Here is a 22,381-nt window from a genome sequence, read left to right as displayed (position 1 = left end):
GCCAAAGAAAATGCAATCCACGGCGTCACTGGAAGAGCTTTCGGCCCAGGACAGGCGGAGCTGGGAATCCGTTTGTGCTGGGCAGAGCCTTCCCGGCCAGGAGCCTGAGTGCGTGAGCAGGTTTCCCTCTCTCTGTGGTGGGGGCTGCGCAGGAAATCGCAGACTGGAGGCTGAGGAATCCCGAGCGTCAGCGCTTGCCCTGCACTGGCCGACAGCGGCGCCCAGAGGCCTCGTGTGGAACCGCAGTCTGACATTTTCGTCTTGAATACAATTTCTCTCCAGAATGTGTGTGTGTATATATATAGTTATGTAATTGCCCCAAATTTCAGTTTTAACAGAGTATACGGCAGATGGCTGCATACTTAGTTTTTCAAGAAATTTATTGTGGAAAATTTCAAACTTATACAAAAGTAGGGAGCCTTATTATTGAACCTTCATATACCCATCACCCAACTACAACGATGATCAACACAAGGTCATCTTTGCTTACTCTTTATTTAATTCCCTCATTATCTTGAAGCAAATCCAAGATATTTTAATTACCTCTTCTTTAAAGACTAGACACGAAGATGAGGAAGAATTTTATCCTTAATCCTATTATATTATATAATCTGTTACCGATGCAAAAGTCCTGCCTCATTTAAGAAAACTGGAACTCAGCATTTTCCAGTCTGCCCAGTCATCGATCCAAAGAACCTTGTGTTCTGTTTTTAAAGGCAAGTGACATTTTTATGGCAGAGACTAGTAGTTACCTACCATGACATACAAGCCTTTGTCAATATCTGTTATTACATTTTTTCCAAATTAACCATATTTTAATATTTATGTATACTAAGTACTAAAGGTTACTCCCCAAGACAGAAACTTTAAGTGACAGTTTTCCTACTGCATGGTTAAAAATATGACCCTGAAGGATGCTTTGCTTTTTTCCTACTAGCTTAGAAATAAAGAGTATTTGAAATAATTATAATGTCTGTATGTCATAATGGATTTCCAGACATGTTAGCCCTCATATTCAGCATGTTCAGAATAGAATTTTGAGTCAATTTCAAAGCTTATTTTCAAAGTCTCCTACAATGCCATTTATTACTTGAAATAACATTGTGTTTAAAATCACATTACATAATACATTATTCTTTTCCTTATGTCTAAAAGCCAGTAAAATATTCTTAGAATCTCCATAGCAGTTCCTGAGAATATTTTCCTAAATCATCTCTCATAACCAGACTTATTTCTAGCCTCAAAAGTTGGAGGATTGAGCCATAAAAAACAGTTGAAGAATAATTTTTATTTCCTATGTTTTGTCTTCTCACAGGGTCCAGTCTAAGAAACCCCTCTTCAGCAAGCATAAACTATAGGAGGTTTCAAATTATTAATAATCTGATACTATAGTGTTAGGAAATCAACAGCTCTGAGGATGAGAACAAATGATGTTAAAATTTTTCACTATTAAAAGAATAAAGCATCCCTTTCTAGGATTTGGAAATGGATGATATTTGAAGTTCGAATTATCCTCTGAAATGATCTTTAAATGCAAACAACCTCTACAAACATGTGAACGGAAACACGTCACCTCTAAGGGGTGTTGTCCTGTCACAGAAACAGAAAAGAAGTACTGAGTCTGGGCTTTCAGTTGTTTTTCCAAGAAGAATGCATTTCTTATTAATTTACCCTTACAAAAATAGCATCAGCTGCAGAAATGTTTTTAGAGTAAGAATTTCACAATGTGGCCATTGGAGATAACAATAGTAACAAATTTCAGGAATGGAAACCAGTCCTAAGAATTAGTAGTGAACCGTGGTAACCACTGAAGCAACCTCACCCAAAGAGCCACGCCCAATGCCTGATAATGAGAGCAGTCCCAAGAGGAAGGTTTTCACTGACCTTAGGTTAATCATTATGAGAAAGCAAAAATTATATCAACGATGTAACCAAAAAATGCCTCCTATAGATGTTAGAGCAAAAATTAGGCCCAGTGAAAATTTAAACGAGAAATTGTTAATAGTGAGAAATATTTACAGTGAGAAATATGTTAATATCAACTTATCCTAAAGTGCCAACACTTAAATAGAAAACCAATTTTTTTTTTAAGTAAAGGAAAAATTGAACTCACTGGAACCAAAGGGGTGTCTTCTATAGGAAACCTGGAATCATCTGAAGCACACAAAGGCTCGCTTTTCTCACAGCTCTCCTGGCTGACGAGCGTGTCCACGTAGTTGGGCTGCGGGAAGATCACGTGACTCCCCCGCGAGTCAGCGGTGAGCCAGGCCTCGTGGGAATAGGTCTGCAGGAAAGCCCGCACCCCGTCCACGCCCACAAAGTGAGAGGCGGGCACACCCGCTAACCTGCCTCCTGAAGCCTGGAGCAGATGCGACGTGTGCCAGCGCCTCAGCCTGAGCGCCAGCAGCACAATGACAAACACGAGGAAGACGCCGGAGACCGCGGCCACCGCCACCACCAGGTACAGTGTGAGGCCTGAGTCGTCAGGGCTGGCGGGAGACTCAAGTCTGCCTAGTTCAGCGAGGATGTCGGGGATGCTGTCAGCCACGGCCACGGTGAGCGAAACAGTGGCAGAGAGAGGGGGCTGGCCGTGGTCCTGGACCGCCACCACCAGGCTCTGCTTGAGCGCGTCTCTGTCCAGCAGGGCCCTCGCTGTGCGCACCTCGCCCGTGTGCAGCCCCACCGTGAAGAGACTTGGCTCGCTGGCCTTGAGCAGGCGGTAGGACAGCCAGGCGTTCTGGCCCGAGTCTCTGTCCACTGCCACCACCTTGGTAACCAGGTATCCGGGCTCTGCGGAGCGGGGTGCCAGCTCCACGCCCGTGGAGCCATCGGTGGGAAGCATGGGGTACAGGATTTCTGGCATATTGTCATTCTGGTCCAGCACGAACAAGCTCAGTGACACGTTGCTGCTGAGAGGTGGGTCCCCGCTGTCGCTTGCCCTCACCTGCATTTGAAGATCGCGAAATTGCTCATAGTCAAAGGAGTGCAGCACGTATAGCACACCAGTGTTGGAGTTGATGGAGACATAGGAGGAGAGAGGCGCCCCTTGGATGGTGTCTTCGACTAAGGAGTAAACAACCCGAGCGTTCTCATTGCTGTCGGGGTCGTGGGCTGTCACCGAGAAGATGGAGGTGCCTCTAAGGTTGTTCTCAGGGAGATAGACTGAGTAGGAGGTTTGAGAGAAGGAGGGTGGATTGTCGTTGACGTCGACCACGTGCAGGGTGATGTGAATTTCCATGGACAGGGATGGTGTTCCTCTGTCTGTTGCGGTCACTGTGATGTTATATTCAGAGGTTTTTTCTCGGTCAAGATTTTGGACTGTCAACAATCTATAATAATCTTCTACTGACTTTTCTAATTGAAAAGGTAGAATCTCCTTGATGGAACAGACAACTTGGCCATTCTTCCCAGAGTCTCGGTCATGTGCATTGAAAAGAACAATTACTGTTCCTTGAGGAGCATCTTCCCTCACTGGACTAAACAAAGATGTAATGGTCACTTCGGGTCTATTGTCATTGACATCTTCCACTGAAATGAGCACTTTGGTCCGATCTTTCAATGCCCCACCATCTTCAGCCTGTATTTCCATGTCATAAAATGCACATTCTTCATAATCTAAACTCTTTGCTGTTGATATTTCGCCAGTATTTCCATTAAGCTGGAATAACGGAGATTGTTTTTCACTAATTTTCCAGAATTTATAAGCCACTTCTCCGTTGGTTCCCTCATCCGGGTCGCTAGCGCTTACAGTAAGCAGCCGGGTGCCCGGGGGCACGTTCTCTGGGACTTTCACTCGGTAAACCGGTTGAGCAAAAACCGGGGCATTGTCGTTTGTATCCAACACTGTCACTCGGATGTGCACTGTGCTGGAGCGACGCGGTTCGCCGCCATCGGAGGCGACGAGGACCAGATGGTGAGCAGCGTCCTCCTCGCGGTCCAGGGCGCGCTCCAGCACCAGCTCTGGGCTTATAGTTCCATCGTCCCCAGTTTGCACGTCCAGGGAGAAGTGGTGATTGGGGCTGAGCTGATAGCTCTGCAGGGAATTCAAGCCCACATCGGGGTCAACAGCGTCTGGGAGTGGATAACGTGTTCCGGGCAAAGCAATTTCGTTAATTTTTACTTCTAGATTTTCGACCTGGAATTTCGGATTATTATCGTTGATATCAGTTACTTCTATTTCTATTCCGTGAAGCTGCACCCTGTCTTCAACCAGGACTTTAAAGTTCACCAGACACCGCGCGCTCTGAGCGCAGAGCTCCTCCCGGTCTATCCTGCCCGCGGTGACCAAGCTGCCGCTTCGCGGGTTCAGAGCAAAGAGCTGCGTCCTACCTCTGGAGACGATGCGGACTCCCCGCTCCGCCAGCTCGCGGAGCTCCAGCCCCAGATCCTTGGAGATATTCCCCACGATATAGCCTTCTTCTGTCTCTTCAGGTACCGAGTAGCGGATCTGGCTAGCCCCGGTCTCCCACAGCCTCCCCAGGAAAAGGCACAACAGGACCAGTCTTCTGTGGTGCAGGCGATTCGTTGGAGCGGCCATTGTTGCTTCACTAAAGATTTTTTTCAGAATAATTTCTGTGATCGCTGATTCCTTAGGCTCTGTTTTCCTCCTGCAGATTATGGTTATCTTTTTTCTCAGGAGAAACCCGTAGTGCCCCAGGCTAAGAGGCTGAGTTATGTTGCAGCCCCGGAGTCGGTTTGTGGGATCCGAGCGGCTTTGTGCAGTTGCAGATCCTAATATCGAGACGGAGCGCTGATTGAGCTTTTCTTAGAGTTGGTGAACAGCGGCGCTCAGAGTCCTAAGCCGTTACTACACCCACCCACTCAAGTATTGAGATATGCAATACTTCTGTTATAGATGACTGAAAAAGAAAACACTACTCTCTAACGATTATGATTTTAGATTTCTCTAATTGTGTCGTGCATTCATATTTCAAATGCAATTACCATTTGTGGATATTTTAGTTGGAAATGAAGTGGAATGAAATTCTATTAAATGTCACTTTGGTATCAAACAAACTTAACTCTCATTTTTGCTAGAATTTTGTTCTCTCTCTCTAGATATGTAAATTATTCAAATTTCCTTTTTTATAATGTTTCAAATACTTTCTATAGGTCATTATTTATTTTCTGAAGTAATTAGAATGTGCAATCCTCTTTGGAAATACATTCATATTTTTCTTAATTTTATATGTATGCTTATATATGTATAGTACATAATCATATTGAATGAATATATGGATTATTCACCTTGAAGCTATTTTATAAGGCTAATTCATTTTCATAGTGAAATTCCTGGAGTAAGGTCTCCTTAAGATTTTCTTTACAAAAATTTAATTAGGCAATGGTACTAGATTTTATCACCTAATATTGCTAAACTTTAAATGGATTGGGTTTTTAAATTTTACATAGTTATGATTGTTAAACTTTTATGCTATTAAAATTTTTTAATGTTTAGTTTTCTGTGTGAATTCATAGTGCATGCACAGCTTATGGCATCTGGAAGATTCAGATGAACATACATTGAAAAGTAAGTTTCCATTTCAATTCTTCCATCAAGAAATTATGCAATTTTAACCTAATTTTAAGCCTCCTATTAAAAGGGTCATCTAAATTTATGTAATAATTTGGGGAAAAGAACACAAGATGTAGAATGAATTATTACCACAAAAAGTAAAAAGTAAGTACCACAATAAGAAATTTCTTTCAGCAGTTTGTAAAGAAACTATTTACTGAAGCAGTTCCTAGCAAAAAGACTGATACTTATGTAACGGGATCTTTGTATGTGCTTGAAATTAGTAGGTTTTGCCTTTAAAATGGAAAATTCAGAATTCTCCTTCCCTCCTACAGATAGAAGAAGGATGAGAAAACCTCCAGTCACTAATGTTTAGGGCTCCAAGGAATAAAACAAATCCAGTGACCTTCCCCCCTTTCTTCTTCAAAACATGTAGGTTGGGAATGAGAGCACGTTATGGAGGCAACAGCATTTCCTTTTCTTTTACCAAGTATCTCCTTATGTTAACTATAAAGAAGAAGAGAATTCCGTATTCAAGAAAACTTGAAGGAACTTAGATAATGACTTCGACTTTCTGATGAATTCACTGAGTCACTCTCTCTCACACACACATCACACAGTATTTTTTCTTAAAATTTTAAGGACTTCAAAGACTCACAAATACGTAGATTTAAGGAACTAGACATGAGGAATAAATATAAGAAAGGGATGGAAACTGTACCAATGAAATCAGTGAAAGAAGATACCTAGTAGTACTTTTTTTGCTTTAAAGAATGAATTGATTGCCTACTTTAAATCTGATGTTTACTTATATATAATAAACATTTAAATATGTTAAATAAAGAATGAGAAAAATCAATAGGTAAATTTCATTAGCTTAGAAAAAAGATAAGAAATCGGCAAAAGACTTTTGCAGCAAAGCAAAGAGCATACTCTCTCTTCTTTGTAAATCCGAACTGAGTAACATAACTCTATTTTACGTCACATGCTTACCCAAGTCACCATTCCCCATGAAGATTGGATATACAGCTTTCTGATGAGCTATAATATTCCTAAGACAACTCACTAGATTAAAAATATAATATATTTTCATATGAATAAACAAAATTGTGAAGATGATGAAAAGGAGTAGACACTTAAATGGAACTCACCGCCATTAGAGTTTCAGGATGGGAAGTTGACTCACTGGAATTACAAAGTGGAAATAAGGTCCCAGATGAATCACCACAAAGTATGTCTTGTCCTGAACTCAACTGCTCATTACATTTTAGAAAATTAAACTCTGTCTTTCCAGTATGGGCAACGCACAGATTGTAGGAATAAGGTAAAGTTCCTTCACTGTAGTTGGGGGGAACCACGGGTCCAGACTTGACACAGACACCAGGCTGAAAGCAGCCCCAGGCAGCAGGGCTGGAGGAGCGTCGAAGGTGTAGGGCGACCGCCAGAATCACTGCCAGGAGGAAGAGCACCGAGATCAAGGCCAAGGCTACCACCAGGTAAAACTGCAGCTCAGCCTGGGGGTCAGAGGGCGCGGGGCGGTCATTGAGGTCCGGTAGCGCCTCCTGCAGGCTGTCCGCGAAAACCAGGAGCAGCGTGGCGGTGGCCGAGAGGGACGGCTGTCCCCCATCGCGCACAGCAACCAGCAGGCGCTGGCGGGCCGCGTCCCGGTCGCCCAGGACCCGCGCCGTGCGCACCTCGCCCGTGCGCAGCCCCACGCTGAAGAGTCCGGGCTCGCTGGTCTGCAGCACGTGGTAGGACAGCCAGGCGTTGTGTCCAGAGTCGGCGTCCACCGCCACCACCTTGGTGACCAGGTAGCCGGGCTGCGCGGCGCGCGGCACCGTGTCGAAGAGCGCCGAGCCGTCGGGCCCCAGCGCCGGGTACAGCACCCTGGGCGCGTTGTCGTTGCGGTCGCCCACCAGCACGCGCAGGCTCACGTTGGCGCTGAGCGCGGGCGAGCCGTGGTCGCGGGCCTGCAGCGTCAGCTCGAAGGCGCGCAGCTGCTCGTGGTCGAAGGCGCGCTGCGCGAACACCACGCCGCTCTGCGCGCTCACGGACACGTAGGACGACAGCGCGCGCGGCTCCAGGTCGCTGGCCACGATGGAGTAGGAGACGTGGCTGTTGGGCCCTAGGTCGGGGTCGGAGGCGCTGACTTGCGCGATGGAGGCTCCAGGCGGGTTGTTCTCGGCCACGTCAACCACGTAGGAGGCCTGGTGGAAAACAGGAGCGTTGTCGTTGACGTCAGTAATATGCAAGGTGACACTTGTGCTGGTGGAGAGGGGCGGCTTGCCCTTGTCGGTGGCTGTGATGGTGACATTGTACTCCGGTGTCTGTTCTCGGTCCAGGGTCCCGTCTGTTACCAACTTGTATGAATGTTTGGACGAAGGGATTATCTGAAAAGGTACTTCACCCTCTAATCGACAATTAACCTCCCCGTTCTCCCCGGAATCTCTGTCATGTATTTTGATCAAAGCAATGAGCGTTCCCGGCACTGCGTTTTCCAGAATCATTTCGACTAGGGAATGGAACGTAACATCTGGCCTGTTGTCATTTTCATCTTGAATGTTAATTTCAACTGTACATTGTGCAACCAGTCCTCCGCCATCCCTCCCTTCCACCACGATAGAATATTCCTTGATTTCTTCAAAATCCAGTGTGTTTAGAGTTGTAATTTCCCCATTCTTTGAATTCAGACCGAAGACTTGCCCGGTCCTGTAGAAGGAATAAGTGATTTCTGAGTTGACGCCCTCGTCCTGGTCGGTGGCTGACACCTGCAACACAGTGGTGCCTGGGGGCATGTTTTCTCCAAGGCTGACTCGATATACGTCCTGGCTAAATACCGGGGGGTTATCATTGGCATCAGTGACCTGGATCCGGAGCTCAGTAGTGCCGTTTAGGGGTGGCTCTCCACGGTCTGAGGCCGTCAAGACTAAACGATGATAACCCTGTTGTTCCCGATCTAAGGGTTTCTCCAATACCAGTTCCGGGTATTTACTACCATCTTGTTTCTCCTTATTGATCAACGAGAAACTAGGGCTAAGAGAGAGTTTATAAGTCTGCAGAGAGTTCAAGCCAATATCTGCATCTTCCGCGACTTCTAATATAAATCGCGTGCCTGGCAGCGTAGACTCACTTATTTGTAGCTCAAAGGAATTTTGCGTGAATTTTGGTGTGTGGTCATTAACATCCTCGATCTCCACATTCACATGATAAAAGTTCAATGGATTTTCAGCAACAGCCTCAAATTCTAGAGCACAAGCTGGCTTCTTCCCGCATATCTGCTCCCGGTCTAGCCTGCTGCTAACAAGTAACTCCCCGCTCTCTGCGCTCACAGTGAAGTAAGGCTTCTCCGAACTGACCCGCAGTTTTCGAGTCGGTAACTCGTGGACACTGAGTCTCAGGTCCTTGGCGAGGTTCCCCACCACCGAGCCCTCTGGCATCTCCTCGGGAATCCTGTAGCGGATCTGCTCAGAGAGCGCCAGGCAGAACAAAGACAGCAGGAACGGAAAGAGCACTGGCCGCCTCTCAGCCCAGCCCCTCTCCCCAGCTCCGCTCCCCATCCCTCTTGCTCCCCTCAGTTTGCTCACCGGCTTGGAGACGCCGGATTACAAACAATCTCTGTGCTGCAGTTGTCCGGAGCTCCGAACAGCTTTATTCCGGCGTGGGGGGTCAGGCAGGGTTTCTTCTTCTCCAGAGGAGGAAGCGGTGGAAAGGCTAGCGAGTCTGAGATGGGAAAGTGCGCTGCGTCTGCGCGAGGAGGTCGCCAGCACCAAGCTCTCCACTTTGGCCAACAGCGGCGCCCAGAGTCCGCACTAGGAAACTGCAGCCCCCGCTGCTAACGTTTAAACAGCTAAAATAATTATAACCGTGTGCCTAATATAATAAGCCATATTTTTATGTTAATATATTTAATACCTTAAATTATCAAGACTTCCTTAAGGTATCTTTTCTCTTGTTTCCAAATTATTAGAAATATCATGTTGGGCCTGTATACAAACTTACATATATTGGTCCATTTATTTCACCATTCTACAAACATACATTGAACTTTTGCTTTGTGCTAAGTACTGTCCTTGTCAGTGGCCATATAACAAAGAATAAGACACAGGTCTTGCCCTCAGAGAGTTTATTGTCTGCTAATTTCACGAATCATTTCTGTTTATTAGCCATGATATATAAAAAAATTTTAAGCTTCTTTCACTGATTCCTATGTTTACTCCCAACATTTCTACATACTTAATGCTATTTCATATCACATATATTAGAGAAATCAATATTGTTGAAAATTATTTTGTAAAATTGTGTAATTTTGTACCAATCCTCAAACATCTCCTTCTGATAATCTCAACACTCTCTTTACAAAATAATTTCTTTTTACTCTTCTATCTCAAGAAGTATTCATTCAAAAAAACTGTCCCTATGATGTAGCCAGGATATTATTTACTGTACCTCCTACTTCATATCTCAGAATTAACTGGCTTGTGTCATACCCAATATCACATATAAATTCATCCTTAAAATGTATTGAAATGTTAGTCTATCCTTCAATACAAAGTCACAAAGGGATATTCTAATAGAATGCATTAGTTCCTTATCTATGTACTTATGTTATACTAAAGTAATGGCTTCAGAATTGGAGGAATTGAACTCATGGTAAATGTATCTACATAAATTCACTGAATGTAGTGACACCTGTTCTAATTAGTTTACTCCATTTGTTAAAAAATTTTTTTGCAATTAGTGAATGCTTTGAGCAAGAGTATTGGGGCAACTTTCCACACGCTTTTTAAATTTGCAAAGTGTCAACAAAATAGTTGTCTCCTCAAGTGACTGTACACCCAAACACTACAGAAAATATGAAGTTAACTCCTACCCACTGTATACGCAAAATTGGAGGGAACATAGCACAATCCCTGGGAAATGTCCTTTTAATTACTAACGAATAATTCATTGTGATTTCCACTCTCATCTGATGACAAATCAGAGGTTAGTTTTATTTAAATGCTATAACAAGGGATACGGAAGTCATATAGTCCAGACGGAATCATTTTTAATTGAATTTTAATCATTTTTAATTGAATCATTTTTGATTGGCTTGTTTAGAGTTTGTGTACATGTTAACTTCTGTTCTTAAAACCAACACTCTTGAACTCTAACCATGAGAACACAGCACATTTCACATGGCTGTACAATCAAAACAGCTCATTGGAATTCTAATGAAATGTGTTCTTCTGTATTTTACAAAAGTCATTTTCAACAACTTAAAATGACACGTTATTGCAAATTTGATGGCGGCAGGGGACAATGGCCATTTTAGGCTTTAGATTCTAGGTCTCCATTGGTATGAGTCCTGGGTGACCAATGACACACAAAAGCAGTGGTGTGTGCGTTAGGGACCAGTCTCATCTACCACCACCCTTTAAAATATGTTTGTTTTGAAATATAAGAAGTATTAAAGCTTTGAACTGTAGTGATCCAGATGCAGGGCTCAGAAAAGAGGTTTAAAGTGAAGAAAATTTCAACATCCTAGTTTTAGTTTTAGCAAAAAATTCTTAGGATTCTTTGCAATGTTAAGAATCCTAAAAATTCTGAGATGTATTTTACTTTTACTAAGCTAATACAAGGGTTTAGAAGCCTCAATAATGTTTTGTAAGTTCTAATTTATATATATACATATATATGTGTGTATATATACACACACACACACACATATATTCCTATATATAAAACGAACTGACCATATGTGATTGGGTAACTATTTCTTAAGTCAATAAGTGATAATTGCAGTAAAATATGGAAGGCTTTAAGAGGTCAAGAGTTCATATTTAAACAATCTTGTCTAAGCCTTTGGAAAGCAGATAAAACAATTATGTTGATTAGAACTCAATTTTATGGTATCACTAACACAAACCCAAAACTTTATGGTACACCTTAAAAATTATTTTTAAGGGACTTCCCTGGTGGCGCAGTGGTTAAGAATCCGCCTGCCAATGCAGGGGGCACGGGTTCGAGCCCTGGTCCAGGAAGATCCCACATGCTGCAGAGCATCTAAGCCCGTGCGCCACAACTACTGAGTCCGGTGCCACAACTACTGCAGCCCTCGTGCCTAGAGTCTGTGCTCCGCAACGAGAAGCCACCGCAATGAGAAGCCCGCGCACCGCAAGGAAGAGTAGCCCCCGCTCGCCGCAACTAGAGAAAGCCCGCAAGCAGCAGCAAAGACCCAATACAGCCAAAAATAAATAAATAAATAAATAAAGTGCCTCTTGGTCAACAAATGGGAGGTATTAATAATATTATGAATAATAAAGACCGCTTTGGTCCTTCTGGGTCTTACATTCCTATCTCCACCATAAAGCACCAGTGGAATCTAATGGCCTTCCTGGTGTTATTATAAAAAAAAAATTATTTTTAAACTTTCTTCACAATGCATGTTTCAAAACACAACTTAAATTTATAAAAAATATAATTCCTCTAAGACATAAACGTAAACAAAGAACTGAACTCACCTGAACAGAAGCAGCTTCATCCCTACATTCATGAAAATCTCTGGATGTTAAAAAGGAATCCTTTTTCTCACAGCTCTCCTGGCTGATGAGCGTGTCCGCATAGTTGGGCTGCGGGAAGATCACGTGACTCCCCCGCGAATCAGAGGTAAGGGAGACCTCGTGGGAATAGGTCTTCAAGAAAGCCTGTACTCCCTCCATGCCCACAAAGCCTGAGGCTGGCAGGCCTGCCAACCCGACGCCCGAAGCCTGGAGAAGACTCGACTTGTGCCACCGCCACAGTCTGAGAGCCAGCAGCGCAATGACAAAGGCGAGGAAGATGCAGGAAACAACGGCCACTGCCACCACCAAGTATAGTGTGAGGTCTGAATCATCAGAGTTGGTGGGGGTCCTGATGCTACCCAGGTCGGCAAGGACTTCTGGGATGCTGCTGGCCACTGCCACGGTGAGTGTGACGGTGGCAGAGAGAGGGGGCTGCCCGTGGTCCTGGACCACCACCACCAGGCTCTGCTTAAGCGCGTCTCTGTCCAGCAGGGCCCTCGCTGTGCGCACCTCGCCTGTGTGCAGCCCCACCGTGAAGAGTCCTGGCTCGCTAGCCTTGAGCAGGCGGTAGGACAGCCAGGCGTTCTGGCCCAAGTCTCTGTCCACTGCCACCACCTTGGTCACCAGGTATCCGGGCTCTGCAGAGCGGGGTGCCAGCTCCACGCCCATAGAGCCATCGGTGGGAAGCATGGGGTACAGGATCTCTGGCACATTGTCGTTCTGGTCCAGGATGAACAGGCTCAGTGACACATTGCTGCTGAGTGGAGGGTCCCCACTGTCACTGGCTGTCACCAGTAGCTGCAAGTCTTGGATCTGCTCATAGTCAAAGGAGCACAGCGCATATAGGACGCCAGTGTCAGAGTTGATGGAGACATAAGACGAGAGAGGTACCGCCATGATGGTGTCGTTGGTCAGAGAGTAAGTGACCTGGGCATTGTTGCCACTGTCAGGGTCATGGGCAGTCACAGAGAAGATGGAGGCACCTCTGGGGTTGTTCTCAGGGATATAGGCTGAGTAGGAGGCATGAGGGAAAATGGGTGGGTTGTCGTTGGTGTCTGCCACGTGCAGGGCAATATGAATTTCAGTAGATAGAGGTGGGGTTCCTAGATCTGAGGCCATCACTGTTATATTATACATAGAGATCTTTTCTCGGTCCAAATATTCCCATATCACCAATCTATAATAATTATCTATTGATTTTTCTAATTGAAAAGGTAAGTTATCATGTGTGTAACAGACAACTTGACCATTCTTCCCAGAGTCTCGGTCATGCACATTCAAGAAGGCAATTACTGTCCCAGGAAGAGTATTTTCCAAGACTGGGCTAAACAAAGATGTAATGGTCACTTCGGGTCTATTATCATTGACATCTTCCACTGAAATGAGCACTTTGGTCCGTCCCAGAAGTGCCCCCACATCTTCAGCCTGTATTTCCATGTCATAAAATGCACATTCTTCATAATCTAAACTCTTTGCTGTTGATATTTCGCCAGTATTTCCATTAAGCTGGAATAACGGAGATTGTTTTTCACTAATTTTCCAGAATTTATAAGCCACTTCTCCATTGGTTCCCTCATCCGGGTCGCTAGCGCTTACAGTAAGCAGCCGGGTGCCCGGGGGCACGTTCTCTGGGACTTTCACTCGGTAAACCGGTTGAGCAAAAACCGGGGCATTGTCGTTTGTATCCAACACTGTCACTCGGATGTGCACTGTGCTGGAGCGACGCGGTTCGCCGCCATCGGAGGCGACGAGGACCAGATGGTGAGCAGCGTCCTCCTCGCGGTCCAGGGCGCGCTCCAGCACCAGCTCTGGGCTTATAGTTCCATCGTCCCCAGTTTGCACGTCCAGGGAGAAGTGGTGATTGGGGCTGAGCTGATAGCTCTGCAGGGAATTCAAGCCCACATCGGGGTCAACAGCCTCTGGGAGTGGATAACGTGTTCCGGGCAAAGCAATTTCGTTAATTTTTACTTCCAGATTTTCGACCTGGAATTTCGGGTTATTATCGTTGATATCAGTGATTTCTATTTCTATTCCCCAAAGTTTCCCTTTATCCTCAACCAGGATGTTAATATTTACAAGACACCGCGCGCTCTGAGCGCAGAGCTCCTCCCGGTCTATCCTGCCCGCGGTGACTAAGCTGCCGCTTCGCGGGTTCAAAGCAAAGAGCTGCGTCCTACCTCTGGAGACGATGTGGACTCCGTGCTGCGCCAGCTCTTGTGACTCCAGCCCCAGGTCCTTGGAGATGTTCCCCACGAAGGATCCTTTGTCGCTCTCTTCAGGCACGGAGTAGCGGATCTGTCCTCTCCCGATCTCCCCCAGCGTGCCCAGGAGCGCGCACAGCAGTACCAGCTCGCCGCGTCCTCGGTAATTCTTTGGAGTGGCCATTATTCTTTCACTAAGGAATCCACTCAGAATCTTCACTGGGCATATATGTCTTCTTTACCTTGTTGCTGCAGCTTTGCAGATCATCTTATGGAAAGCTGGAGTTTCCCAAATTTAGGGGCGGAATTTTGCTGCAGTCCTGCAGTTGGTTTGTGAGATCTGCGGGTCTTTGTGAGGTGGGAGCCCAGAGTATCCGGATGGTTTTTGGTTACATTTATCTCCAAGTAGGTGAACAGCGGCGCTTAGAGTCCTAGGCAGTTACTGCACTCACTTAGATTTGTAATATTGCGTGCTACATTACTTAGGGAAAAATTACTACTTGCTTTTTATAGTTTGGAATAATTTATCTCTGAATTCATATTTTAAAAGTAATTGCCAAGAAGTGTGGGATGAAGTAGGGTTAAAGTCTTACAAAATATTATTAAATGATCAGATTTTGGGGTTAGTGTCATATTAAATTACTCAAATTTCTGGAATATATTTACTCTTTTAAAAATAAAATTTTATTTCTTATTATGCTCTAAGATTTATTGTTAATATCTTCAATATCTATTATCAAATAAGAATTACAGTTATCACTGGAAATTAATTCATTTTTAGACTAAAATACACCTATTGGAGATGACTGACCCAGAAGTTGTTTTATTTGGTTTAAACAAATTAATATTTATAGTAAGCTTTCTGTAGAGTTGTTGCCTTTTAATATTCTTTTTAAAATGGCATTTTAATTACACATTAATAATGTTTTCAAATTAATATTGTGATGTTTTACCAGGATATGTGCTTTTACTTTCAAGTTTTATCAGAGATTATTTAAATTTTATATATTTTCTATTTGAATAGAAAATACTTGAAAGATACAGATGAATATACAATGAAAAGCAAATTTCCATCCTATTCTTCTGCCAATGAGAGATGATTACATTTTAAAGCTGACTTAGTTAACTTTTAAAGGTATACATATAATCTAAAGGTAACTTTACCTTAACTAGAACTTTGATCAAAAGAACCACAAAATTATCACTAAGGAGTCAAAAAGTGCCAGTGCAAGAATAAATGTCTCTTTTCTTCAGCAGTTTGTACAGTGGCCATTAACTGAAGCAGTTGCTAAGGGAAATCTAGCAAAGGCCCGATACAATGTATTATCATCTTGTGTATGTACTTGTATGCACATGAGACTGTCAGTCTTGTCTAAAATTTGAAGAATTCAACATGCTATTTTTCTCCTAGAGATAGTAGAATGACTAGAAGACCTCTAGCTATATTAGTTTAGGGCTGCAAAAAAGAAGACATTTTAAAAATTACATAGAAGTGTGTGTGAGAGGAATAATAGAAGCCAAAACATTGTGTTTTCTTTGATAGAGGAAGCCTATAGAATGAGCATCAATACAGATTAATCCTGAAAAACCTATACGGCAAGTAAGGAGAACATGCTTTTATCTTCTGGTGAACATAGTGAATCTACTGATAAATAAAATGATTTTACACACACACACACACACACACACACACAGTACAATGAATACAATTACAGTAGGCCCATCTACATAAAAATACAGGTTAAGAGACGGTATTCTAGGAGTTTTTGAAACAAAAGAGAAGTAAATATAGAAAACAAAATATCAGATTAGTATGGAAACCATAATAGTTAAATCAATTAAGAAAAATACCTAATTTTAGCTTATATTTTTTCTTTAAAGATTTATTTATATGACTGCCTACTTTTACATTTACAGTATGTCCAAGCTGAAAAAAAAACACCATATATTAAGCTGTGGAAGAAAAATTTAGGGAAAAATCTCAGTAGCTTTACAGGAGACCCTATAACATTGCCTAATGTTTCCCTTGTAGATAAAACCACAACTTCACTGCTTTGTAAATCTGAGCCTGGTAAGACACCACTAAAGGACACATAATTGCTCCGAATTCAACCTCCCTGGAAGAATGGTATGACAGCTTTTTGACTGGCTACTACACTCTTAAGACAATGTTTGGATCGAAAAATTGTATCTAGGCATACATTGGTAATATTTTGAGTTTGGTTCCAGACCACTACAATAAAGGGAATAGCACAGTAAAGCGGGTCACAGAAATTTTTTGGTTTCCCAGTGCATATAAAAGTTATGTTTTAAGTGTGCAATAGCATTATATCTAAAAAAAATGTACATTCCTTAATTTAAAATACTTTATTGCTAAAAAGTGCTAACCATCATTGGAGCCTTCAGTGAGTCGAACATAATCTTTTTGCAATAGTCATATCAAAGATCACTGATGGGCTTCCCTGGTGGCGCAGTGGTTGAGAATCTGCCTGCCAATGCAGGGGACACGGGTTCAAGCCCTGGTCTGGGAAGATCCCACATGCCGCGGAGCAACTAGGCCCGTGAGCCACAACTACTGAACCTGCGCGTCTGGAGCCTGTGCTCCACAACAAGAGAGGCCCGCGCATCGCGATGAAGAGTGGCCCCGCCCCCCCAAAAAAAGAGTGGACCCCGCTTGCCGCAACTAGAGAAAGCCCTCACACAGAAACGAAGACCCAACACAGCCAAAAATAAATAACAAATAAATTTTAAAAATAGATCACTGAATATAGATCGCCATGACAACTATAATGAAAAAGTTTGAAATATTTTAAGATTTAAAATATTGTGACACAAATTGTGACACAAAGACATGAAGTAAGCAAATGCTGTTGGACAAATGGTGTCAATAGAGTTGCTTGACCCAGGCTTGCCACAAACCTTCAACGTGCAAAACAACAACAACAACCAAAAAACAAAGACCCAGTATCTGTGAAGCGCAATAAAGCAAAACGAAATAAAACAGAGATACGCCTGTATTTTCTTGTGAATATGGAGAACTGTCTAGACCATAAGAAGCAGGTTATACTTACAGGAAACTCACCTGATGGGAGGTTGACTCACTGGAATTACAAAGTGGAAATAAGGCCCCAGATGAATCACCACAAAGTATGTCTTGTCCTGAACTCAACTGCTCATTACATTTTAGAAAATTAAACTCTGTCTTTCCAGTATGGGCAACGCACAGATTGTAGGAATAAGGTAAGGTTCCTTCACTGTAGTTGGGGGGAACCACGGGTCCAGACTTGACACAGACACCAGGCTGAAAGCAGCCCCAGGCAGTGGGGCTGGAGGAGCGTCGAAGGTGCAGGGCGACCGCCAAAATCACTGCCAGGAGGAAGAGCACCGAGATCAAGGCCAAGGCCACCACCAGGTAAAACTGCAGCTCAGCCTGGGGGTCAGTGGGCTCAGAGTGGTCACTGAGGTCCGGCAGCGCCTCCTGCAGGCTGTCCGCGAAAACCAGGAGCAGCGTGGCGGTGGCCGAGAGGGGCGGCTGTCCCCCATCGCGCACAGCAACCAGCAGGCGCTGGCGGGCCGCGTCCCTGTCGCCCAAGGCCCGCGCCGTGCGCACCTCGCCCGTGCGCAGCCCCACGCTGAAGAGTCCGGGCTCGCTGGCCTGCAGCACGTGGTAGGACAGCCAGGCGTTGTGTCCAGAGTCGGCGTCCACCGCCACCACCTTGGTGACCAGGTAGCCGGGCTGCGCGGCGCGCGGCACCGTGTCGAAGAGCGCCGAGCCGTCGGGCCCCAGCGCCGGGTACAGCACCCTGGGCGCGTTGTCGTTGCGGTCGCCCACCAGCACGCGCAGGCTCACGTTGGCGCTGAGCGCGGGCGAGCCGTGGTCGCGGGCCTGCAGCGTCAGCTCGAAGGCGCGCAGCTGCTCGTGGTCGAAGGCGCGCTGCGCGAACACCACGCCGCTCTGCGCGCTCACGGACACGTAGGACGACAGCGCGCGCGGCTCCAGGTCGCTGGCCACGATGGAGTAGGAGACGTGGCCGTTGGGTCCCAGGTCAGGATCCAGCGCACGGACTTGAGTGATGGAGGTGCCAGGAGGGTTGTTCTCTGCTACGTGGACCACGTAGGAAGCCCGTTCGAAAACTGGCATGTTGTCGTTTACATCACCGATGTGCAGGGTGATGCTTGAGCTGGAGGAGAAGGGCGGCTTGCCTCTGTCAGTGGCTGTGATGGTGATGTTATACTCAGGGATCTGCTCGCGGTCTAGAACTCCATCTGTCACTAATTTATACGTGTTTCTTGAAGTAGTGAGTATCTTAAATGGAACATCGCCTTCTAATTTACAAATAACTTCTCCATTGTGTCCGGAATCCTTGTCACGGATTTTGAGCAAAGCAATGTGTGTTCCCAGCTTGGTGTCCTCCATAATAAGATCTGGTAGAGACTGGAATATCACTTCTGGGACATTGTCATTTATGTCTAGGACTTCTATCTCCACGGTACACTGGGCAATCATTCCTCCACCATCCTTTGCTTCCAAAACTATGGAATATTCTTTGACTTCCTCAAAATCTAACGCATTTAGAATAGTAATTTCCCCAGTATTAGAATTCAGGTCAAACTGGGTAATCTGGCCTGCTTCAGTGAAAGAGAAGGTGATCTCGGCATTGACACCCTCATCTTGGTCGGTGGCCATCACTCGAAGCACAGTGGTGCCTGGGAGCACGTTTTCTGGAAGCTCCACCCTGTATAGTTCTTGGCTGAATACTGGAGGGTTATCGTTGGCATCAGTCACTAGGACTTGTATCTGTGCAGTACTGCTTAGGGGTGGATCCCCGAAATCCAAGGCCATCAAGGTCAAGTGGTAGGATATCTGCTCTTCCCTGTCTAAAGGTGTCTTCAGTACCAGCTCAGGGTATTTACAGCCATCTAATTTCTCTTTAATCACAAGTGAGAAATGATCATCAGGACTGAGCTGGTAATTCTGTAGTGAGTTGGTACCAATATCTGCATCATGGGCAGATCCTAAAATAAATCGTGCCCCAGGCTTTGTGGACTCACTTATTTGTAGCTCAAAGGAATTTTGCGTGAATTTTGGTGTGTGGTCATTAACATCCTCGATCTCCACATTCACATGATAAAAGTTCAATGGATTTTCAGCAACAGCCTCAAATTCTAGAGCACAAGCTGGCTTCTTCCCGCATATCTGCTCCCGGTCTAGCCTGCTGCTAACAAGTAACTCCCCGCTCTCTGCGCTCACAGTGAAGTAAGGCTTCTCCGAACTGACCCGCAGTTTTCGAGTCGGTAACTCGTGGACACTGAGTCTCAGGTCCTTGGCGAGGTTCCCCACCACCGAGCCCTCTGGCATCTCCTCGGGAATCCTGTAGCGGATCTGCTCAGAGAGCGCCAGGCAGAACAAAGACAGCAGGAACGGAAAGAGCACTGGCCGCCTCTCAGCCCAGCCCCTCTCCCCAGCTCCGCTCCCCATCCCTCTTGCTCCCCTCAGTTTGCTCACCGGCTTGGAGACGCCGGATTACAAACAATCTCTGTGCTGCAGTTGTCCGGAGCTCCGAACAGCTTTATTCCGGCGTGGGGGGTCAGGCAGGGTTTCTTCTTCTCCAGAGGAGGAAGCGGTGGAAAGGCTAGCGAGTCTGAGATGGGAAAGTGCGCTGCGTCTGCGCGAGGTCGCCAGCACCAAGCTCTCCACTTTGGCCAACAGCGGCGCCCAGAGTCCGCACTAGGAAACTGCAGCCCCCGCTGCTAACGTTTAAACAGCTAAAATAATTATAACCGTGTGTCCAGCTGAAAAACCTTTTTTAGATGTCTGTATATTTAATAACGTTTAATTTGTACTATTAGAAACGTCATTATCCCAACTTTCCAGGTTTTTAGGTAAATCAGGTAGGTTTGATATATAAACATCTATATACTGACATAATTATTCCCCGACTTTCAAATCCGCACTAGTAATAGAATGATAACTATAACACAGACTTGGCCTAAACGATCTCAGAGCATAGTAATTGTGAATACTTATTAATTATCAATATATTGGATAAGGTTTTATCTTTTTTTTCCTCGTCGCGTTTTCCCTTATTTTTCCTTACCTTTTTAGTACCTAATTCATTTCAGTTTTTCCAGAGAGCAACAGTAATGCTGAAATTGTCTTTTAAAAGGGCACAATTTATACCTACCTCTCTTCTTCCAAAATAGTTTCAGTGATTTCTTTATAGTAACATTACTTGATTTTAACTTCCAATATCTCACTTAAAGAAATGATGCAGCCTTTTAGAAAAGAGCCTATCCCTCTCCTTCCCATTGCACGATTATTTTCCTGGGTACAAAATGCAACATGAATCTTCAAAACCACCAGGGGAATAATATATTTTGCTTTGCAACACAAACTCACTAAGCATGGTCTATGTACTGAGGCACTTGTTCCCACTTCTGTACTTATCACATCCCGTAATGACAGTTGAAGGAAATAGTCCCTAGAAAGTTTATTTGCAATAGCTCACTGAAGTTAGCGATGATTTCTCCCCTTTGTTTAAAAATATTTTTAATGATCTAATAAATTTGGTTGGGGGGTTCTTTTTCAAAATACCTGATAGCCACATTTCTGCCTCATAGAGTGTCAGTAACATTATCCTCTCCCCCAAGTGATCGTACATCTGAACACTGCAGAATGTATGAAATATACTCCTACAGGACTGCACAGACCTTTATATGCAAAACACCACCTAACACAACATTATGCTAGAAAAAATGTGCTCTTACCTAATACTCAAAAGGTCCCGGTAAACAAGATTACCTTGTCATCAACTACTTCCTGATACTAATCAACTGATGTATTGAGTTATACTAAAATGTTATATAACAAGTATAGAAGTAGTTAATTGCAGACTAGATTACTTCTAACTGAATTTTTCAGCAGACCCAATAAGTAAAATTCACTACTGGTCTAGGACTTGAGTGTATGAGATGGTTGTTTCATAAAGCCAGCATCCCAAATCTCCCACTTATAGAGCCCACATACACACTTTGAATGACTGCATCACTAACACAGCACATTAGAATTTGGGGTAAAAACATGCAATGGCCTATTTCACAAATGTTACTTATAACACTTGAATGGCATTTTGATGTCACATTTTATTGGTTTTGGACAATGACCTTTAGTGTGGTATCAGACTCCATGTCTGTCATTGATAAAGATCTCAGTGAAGCCTGACACACACACATTTCATTCTCTGGGCATCAATCTAACCTTCTACCAGGACCTGACTTTAACAGACAATTATGGTTTAAATAGGTCAAAAGCCACGGAAGTTTTCAAGGCCGCCAAGGGGAGTTACATGGAAGCAGAAGCAAGGCACAGAAAAAAAGTCTTCAGACTGAAAATTTTTTCAAGAGCCTTTTATAGATCTGATCTAAAGAGAGTCCTGAGAAAATGGAGGTGTACTTTCTTACGAACCTCATGCAATGAGAAAGACTTAACAATTCATTCTCATTTATAAAATACATGAAGTAAGAACACCATGTGGTACATAAGTAGAAGGTATAAAAATGCGATTATCCACTTATTCACAATCTTGTCGATATGTTTTCACTATAAATATGATGCCAAAACCTATGTCAATAAGCGTTCCATGTTAAAGAATCACCTCTGAAATAAACGATTAATCTTGCTTTACCACTTGAAAGGTTTTTTTAAAAATCCATCTTCAAATCACTTATTTCGTAAAACAATAAAGAAATTTACACAAAATATAGTTCTTCGAAGAATATAAAGATAAATGAATGACTGAACTCACCTGAACACTTTGGGTTTTATCCTTACATTCATGAAAATCTATGGATGTTAACAAGGGATCCTTATTCTCACAGCTCTCCTGGCTGACGAGCGTGTCCGCGTAGTTGGGCTGCGGGAAGATGACTTGACTCCTCCGTGAGTCCGCGGTGAGCGAGACCTCGTGGGAATAGGTCTGCAGGAAAGCCCGCACCCCGTCCATGCCCACAACATGAGAGGCAGGCACTCCCTCCAACCCGCCTCCTGAAGCCTGGAGCAATCGCGACATGTGCCAGCGCCGCAGTCTGAGGGCCAGTAGAACGACGACAAAGGCAAGAAAGACACA

At 44.3% G+C, this 22,381-nt stretch overlaps 1 protein-coding gene across 1 annotated transcript; it reads right to left on the bottom strand.

The window, feature by feature from the left end:
- Positions 1–14,437: 14,437 nt before the first annotated feature.
- On the bottom strand, positions 14,438–22,051 carry LOC309622654 (protocadherin gamma-B4). The gene has a single exon (XM_082378649.1). It carries the CDS (start codon positions 19,732–19,734, stop codon positions 17,323–17,325), a length of 2,412 nt encoding a protein of 803 aa, XP_082234775.1. The 5' UTR covers positions 19,735–22,051; the 3' UTR covers positions 14,438–17,322.
- Between the last annotated feature and the right edge of the window lie 330 nt (positions 22,052–22,381).

This window comes from Balaenoptera borealis (assembly GCF_965194805.1).
Source record: "Balaenoptera borealis genome assembly, chromosome: 2".
Taxonomy (NCBI): Eukaryota; Metazoa; Chordata; class Mammalia; order Artiodactyla; family Balaenopteridae; genus Balaenoptera; species Balaenoptera borealis.
This window is presented reverse-complemented; position numbering and strand designations above follow the sequence as displayed.